Consider the following 7,035-nt stretch of genomic DNA (forward strand, 5'->3'; position numbering starts at 1 on the left):
TGTGGTGTAACATCATCTTGTTCCACTTAATCTGGCAATGAAATAAAAATAAATAAAAAATAATCATTTTTAGCAAGGCTGCATACACATATTACATATATACACATTCAAATTTCTACACACCATGTCTCTCTCCGTTTATCTCTCACCTGAATATACCTCAACTTCACACAGTGTGAGGTATTCAGTGCGTCCAGGCACAATGAGTGTTTAAGGTGTAAATACAAATCCCCCTGGAGGAAGGATAAAGGTGCATAAGTAAAATGAAAACAATGAAAAAGAGGTGCAATATTAGTATTGCTCAGAAAACAGTAGTTTCAGAAGATCAGTGGACTGTGGTGTAACATCATCTTGTTCCACTTAATCTGGCAATGAAATAAAAATAAATAAAAAATAATCATTTTTAGCAAGGCTGCATACACATATTACATATATACACATTCAAATTTCTACACACCATGTCTCTCTCCGTTTATCTCTCACCTGAATATACCTCAACTTCACACAGTGTGAGGTATTCAGTGCGTCCAGGCACAATAAGGTTGACGTATCGCCCCTTAACATGCTTAAACTCAAATGTTTTGGTGTTTCCAAGTGGGATGGGCCCAACAGTTGCAGCCCTGTGAAGACACACAGAAACAGAGAAAAAGAGAGGGGCATATCAGATATACTTCTGTCAAAGGCAAGTTTGTATTAAAATGATTAATTCAAAGTAATTTCATCTTATTTACTCATTTTCTAACAATTTATGTAAGCATTAAGAGAGAGACAGCACTTACAGCTCATTATTGTTGCCGTTGTTCTCCAGGCTGTTGCCGATACGGATCTGAATACCCTCGATCCTCTTTTCACAACAGTCTCCACGATTAGTGATGCTAACCCTGGTTACCCTGTAGACCTCCAGCAAGTCAACTCTCCACCAGGGGTTCATGTCCCCGTTAGTCACGCTGCATGAGCCGAGTGCGTAACTTGACTGCCTGTTGCCATCGACAGCATTTTGAGCAGCTCCTAAATCACTGTATGTGGAAGACTGAACAGCTTTGCCTCCAAGAGCAAGATTCCCTGTTTAACATAAAATGACAGACAATAACTTAACTTTAATTTAAAACAGTTTCATCTCAAATCAATATGCCCATGTAATTATGTGTTTGGTGAAAAGCCATGTAATAAGTGGTATTCGTATAAATATAAGTGGTCGCTCGTCTTGCTAGGAGCTATTGTTCTTCACACAAGCTTTGCGTTTATTACAAGTGAGCTAATCAAATATTTTAACTCAAATCAATATTTTGTGTCCAAAATTATTTATTTAATTAGCCGGGGATATTTTGTGATAGCTACTGTCTGGATGTACATTATCACTTATTGGTTAGCAAATGCTCAATAAGAATATTATATGTGACCCATGCTGGCAAGATGAGTGTGAATGCGTACGGTCTAATATTGAGCTACAGGCAAAAGTAGTGAAAAAATGTCAGTTTTGGTCGAATTTCAGGTTTTCACAAAAATGAGTTCATTAAGCCCTCTTCTAGTGATCCCAATGCTTCAGATAGTAATTAGACATCTAAAATGATCTTTATTTGTATGTTTTCTGAGGGAAGTACCTTTTTCTCTGCTCACTTCTGGACGACTGCTGCTGTTTCTCACCAGAAGTTGTAGGATATATCGTTCAAAGCGCAGCATTAATTATTATTAAGAAAAGAATTGGAGGAAAATAAGCAATGTTGCTCTCTGATTTTGCTTTGGAACCTTTAGAAAACTTTAACTTGATTTCTCTCAAAACTGACTTTGCTGACTCTATCGCATTTAAACGGCTGCACGGGTCGCATATATGTGTTACTCACAACATTCACAGTAATGAAGAGCACTCACTTGGAACACAAGTGTACAATGGTTTGTCCTTTTCTGTTAATAAAATACACACATTAGTAAGTACATAAACAAATTATATCACAGAGTTGTCTTTCTCTCTCTGTCCCTCACCTGCAAACACCTCGACTTCACACAGAGTAAGGTATTCATCGTTCCCAGGTAAAAAAATGTTGACATATCGGCCGTTAACAGGCTCAAACTCAAACACTACTGTGCCATCGGGAACATTGAGAAGAGTTGCAACCCTGCAAATACATAAAGAACAGTGTTAAAATGGAAACCAGACGCCTCTAAACACAATGTACATGTCTAAAAAATCGATTAAACTGTACTGAAAATTGTCAAGTTTTTAATGCAGTTAATAAAAACTTTTCAATTGCATGTTTTAATTTATGTATATTAAAAATCAATCAATCAATCAATCAATATTGATAATATAATTTAAGCTAGCAGCACTTAATTATCAACAAACTCACTTGGTTTATTATGTTGTGTTTTAGTGTAGAACATGTCATTTACACTGATATTGTGATTTTGTGATAGGAAACATCCAACAATAATTAAAGAACAGTAGCACAGCTACTTTAAGTCTTTTTCAACAAAGAGATTTGTTACAAGTGTAATCGGTTTAAAGTTTTGTGCAGAGAGTTTAGCAAATTTATAGTGAAATTGTTTAAATACTGTACTTTTTTTTTCCCATTCCAATCATAATTTCACCTGCTGCAGAGAGTGCATACACATTCAACTCACCTGGAATCCATCAATGCATCAATCTCACAGAAGACCTTCACAATTCAGAAGTTATCTGCTTTTAACAACAAAACAAAAACACACACTGAATCATTCAATGCACTTTGAAGGACAGCATGTTTTTTTCATCAGACATAAAAATAAATGGCAGGACTACCTCAGTGCACATCTTGTATAGTTTTTTTTTTTTAAATAACAAGTCTACATGCTGTGTGGGGCATCGTCTGGAGCTCAGTCTGTTAACACCGGTTTCTGCAGCAGTGAGCGTTGTTGCCAATCACAGACATATCTGTTTATGTCATGAACGCAATGGCCAATCAGAGGTGTTTAAGCTAGAATCCACTCTCCGCTCATAACGCAGGAGTTTGGTTAAGTGTTTCTGAGTTGTGCACTCTCGCGAATACTCTCATTAGAACAAACAAAATGTACATACGATGAAAATAAGAGATTTATTGTGCAGTAGTGTAGATCTTCATTAAATATAACAGAACTTTGTGAGATTGTGAAGAACTGAGATGAGTGACAGCTTTTTAATGATTATAAGGGGAGCGCTCTTTGCACACTTTCTAGGCTATAATCCATTCAGAATTTGAATACATTCATTTCACGGATTCACTCATTTCATATCATTCACTGGTAACCATTTATCCAATATTGCCTTTTGCCATTGTGTTGCCTTTATTACTTCAGTTAAGTGAAAGTGGAGCAGGTGCTTGCGCAGCGAAATATGTAGGCACGTGTGGTTGCACGTATCAACACGCCCCCGTGAGTTAACAAATATGAATAGAATACTTTTCTTTAACAATGCAGCAAACATAAAAAAAAATGGAATTTTTTTTTTTTTTAAACCTTTCAAACTGTTTAACTGATATTCTTACTTTCGGTTAAGGGTTAGGCGGTCAATATGAGCATCCCTACTGGCAAAATTCTTGACTTGATTGCACAGACACTATTATATTGGAAGAGAGCTGAACTGAGCTGGATGATCACATCACTGAATCAATGACGAACTGAATTTAACTGATATACTGACTGTTTTCTATTGTCCTCCTGCATTATCAGCACACGTTTTTTTTTTCTGTTTGATACTGTAAAGCTGCTTTGACACAATCTGTATTGTATAAAGTGCTATATAAATAAAGGTGACTTGGCTTGACTAAATTAGACTTCATACCCTTTTAAAGAAGTCACTGCTCACCACTAATAATGACGTGTATGGCTTTTTAACTGAAAATTGAGTGTTTACTATTGTCATTTTGCATTATTGACACACTATTCTCCTAATTAATGCTGTACAGTTGCTTTGACACAATCTGTATTGTTAAAAGCGCTATATAAATAAAGCTGACTTGACTTGACTTGATTTTATTAGACATATTTTAAATGCAACCTTAAAAAAAAATCATTGTGTAAGAATCTCACTCTCAAAAACAATTTGCAGATATGTCTTAATTTATACAACTACTACAAATAAACTTAATTATATTCAATTTCAACAATTACTTTATTATTTTTGACATCAGTTTGTCATTTCTGAGGGTGATTTACTCACGGTTCAGTAAAGGAGATGCAACACTCTCATGTGAAGAATCACTTTCATCACCGGTAACAGGAAGTCTCCGATAGTTTGTCTGTAGAGTCTATGAATATAAGATTGATCAGCTTAACCAATTAGAAATGAGCTACAGGGGTGAAACATTATTACGGATACAGCTGAAAAATGCTGCCTTAATATACTGTCTACTAAAATGCCTTAATCTGGACATTTTTAAAGCAGAAAATAATTCGTACAACCTTTGAATTTTTCAATGTCAAGAGTATTGTAATTAGCAGTTCATTTAATTTTGAAGCAGATTCGTTGTACGTGACAGCACTAATTAAAGTTTCTTAATCCATAAGATCCATTTTAAGACATAACTGATTTAAATCAATTGTGCATCATTAAAGTATTTTGAGATTTGGGAAGTGGACGCATCTCCTGTGATGCATAACATAAAAGTTCACTGTTCAGATGAATGCACGGCTCATAACTGCAATAAAATTATGAGATTATTAATTCACAAATGAATCTCTCAATGAGTCTATTATTCTAGATTACACAACATTTTAATTATTTTCAAAATAATTTACTGTTAACATGAAATAAGCTTCCCCCGAGCAGGATTGAGCTAAGAGACCTGTTGCTATGAAAGCAATACCAGGATGAGCTTTGAAGAACCAAACAATCCTGGATTGTGTAAAATCAACAATAAAATCGAGCTAACTGAGTAATCCATGTATGAAGAACAGACCTCTGATTTCCTTGTGTTTACTTGTCAGTTAATGTGTTTTGTTCTCTTTGTTCCTGTGCCTTTATTCTGTTCTTTTTATTATTTATTTATATTCTTCTTCTTCTTCAGATCTTTTGTTTCCTCCTGCTCCCTTTTTTCTCATTTGATGCATATCAACAAATTAGGAAATGCATTACTTTCCACTGCTTTCCGAACATGTCAGATCAGCATGCATTTAATACTTTACATGCATTTTGTATAATTATAAAGTATTTCTACTTGAAAAAGAGTTAGGAAGAAAAAATTTATTATCATTTATTGCTATTGCTTGAATATGTAATATAATCAATAAAAAGTAACTGTAGTCTGATTGAGTATTTTAAAATGAAATATAATCTAATTACAAGTACTTAATTTTTGGAATCTGATAACATAATCCAAATTACATGTAATGAGTTACTATCCAGCATCGTCTATAAATAGCCTACCTAGATGGCATGCGGATGTGGGCCACTTTAGGCAATGATACGGCACTGGTGGCCTTATGGCCCATACAAAATGGCCCGTACAAAATGGATGTAAGCCTGAAGTGGCCCACATGTAAAATAGCAAAAATGTCCCAAATTTATCAAATTCACATGTGGGCCTCTGTAGGCAAAGATGTGGTGTTCACGGCAATGTGTAATCTGAATGTGACCCTAAGGTGGCCCATGTGGTAAATAGTGAATATGGCCCAAATAGTCCCAACCAAATGTGGTCCACCTTTGGCAAACATGTGGCACAATCGACAAAGGCTAATCAGGGTGTAAACCAAATGTGGTCCACATATGTTTCAGCAAATGTGGCCAAGGTACATTAAAATGTATCTGGGCCAGTTTTGGCAAAGATATGGCACCGTGAGCACTGGCTAATGTGGCTGTGAGCCTAAAGTGGCCCTTATATGATGCCACAAATGTGGCCCAGTTATCCTAAAGCGTATCTGGGCCAGTTTTGGCAAATATATGGCACGGTAATCACTGGCTAATGCGGCTGTGAATTTAAAGTGGCCCTTAGATTATGCCATAATTTTTTCCCAGGTATAAAACATATGTGGGCCAGTTTTGGCAAATATATGGCATGGTAAGCACTGACTAATGTGGCTGTGAGTTTAAAGTGGCCCTTATATGATGCCATAAATGTTGCCCAGGTATAAAACATATCTGGGCCAGATTTGGCAAAGATATGGCACTGTGAGCTCTGGCTAATGTAGCTTTGAGTCTAAAGTGGCCCACATATGATGCCACAAATGTGGCCCAGTTATCCTAAACCGTACCTGGGCCAGTTTTGGCAAATATATGGCATGGTAAGCACTGGCTAATGTGGCTGTGAATTTAAAGTGGCCCTTATATTATGCCATACATTTTTCCCAGGTATAAAACATATCTGGGCCAGTTTTAGCAAAGATATGGCACCGTGAGCACTGGCTAATGTGGCTGTGAGCCTAAAGTGGCCCTTATATGATGCCGCAAATGTGGCCCAGTTATCCTCAAACATATCTGGGCCAGTTTTGGCAAAGATATGGCACTGTGAGCACTGGCTAATGTGGCTGTGAGCCTAAAGTGGCCCACATATGATGCCACAAATGTGGCCAGCATATACGTAAAATGACAAATATTGCCCAAATAATTAAAGGGTTAGTTCACCCAAAAAGAAAATTAGGCCATACATTACTCACCCTCAAGGCATGTATATGACTTTCCTCTTTCAGACGAATCCAGTCGGAGTTATATTAAAAATTGTCTTTGATCTTTCAAGCTGTTTAATGGCACTCAGTGAGTGTTGCAGTGCTTCAGTCCAAAAGAAGTGAAATAAAAAGCGCCCCTCCATTAGAAAAAAAACACTGCTCCGGGGGGTGAACAAAGGCCTCCTTTAGTGAATCGATGCGTTTTTGTAATATTTAAAATGTAATAATCAATTTGCGGATGACGTATAAGTTCGGCATTGCGCATGCACCGCTCAGAAGTGACGAATGCGGAAGCGCAGGGGAGAGATAATAACAAAAGAACGGTCACTAAATAGAAGTACAAAATGAGCATTTGTAAAGAAGAATGTCGGAGGATTTCGATATAAGCCAAGAGGAGACTGGTTTTCCTTTGCTAAAGTAAGG

General features: G+C 36.6%; 1 protein-coding gene and 1 long non-coding RNA gene across 2 annotated transcripts in view; both read right to left on the minus strand.

The window, feature by feature from the left end:
- Positions 1–222: 222 nt before the first annotated feature.
- LOC107686505 (fucolectin-1-like) lies at positions 223–2,630 on the minus strand. The gene is made up of 6 exons (XM_016483544.1): positions 2,620–2,630; positions 1,981–2,114; positions 1,870–1,902; positions 780–1,062; positions 484–620; positions 223–365 (listed from the first exon to the last, which is right to left on the minus strand). The coding sequence occupies exons 1-6, from the start codon at positions 2,628–2,630 to the stop codon at positions 361–363; spliced, it is 603 nt and encodes a 200-aa protein (XP_016339030.1). The 3' UTR covers positions 223–360.
- Positions 2,631–4,176: 1,546 nt separating this feature from the next.
- LOC107686506 (uncharacterized) overlaps positions 4,177–7,035 on the minus strand; it is a 9,123-nt gene continuing 6,264 nt past the window's right edge. The window contains exon 3 of the long non-coding RNA XR_001634045.1: positions 4,177–4,259. This is a non-coding gene — a long non-coding RNA (uncharacterized LOC107686506). The remainder of the gene's footprint in view (positions 4,260–7,035) is intronic.

The sequence above is a fragment of the Sinocyclocheilus anshuiensis genome, unplaced genomic scaffold (genome assembly GCF_001515605.1).
Source record: "Sinocyclocheilus anshuiensis isolate Anshui unplaced genomic scaffold, SAMN03320099.WGS_v1.1 scaffold1657, whole genome shotgun sequence".
In the NCBI taxonomy this organism is placed as follows: domain Eukaryota; kingdom Metazoa; phylum Chordata; class Actinopteri; order Cypriniformes; family Cyprinidae; genus Sinocyclocheilus; species Sinocyclocheilus anshuiensis.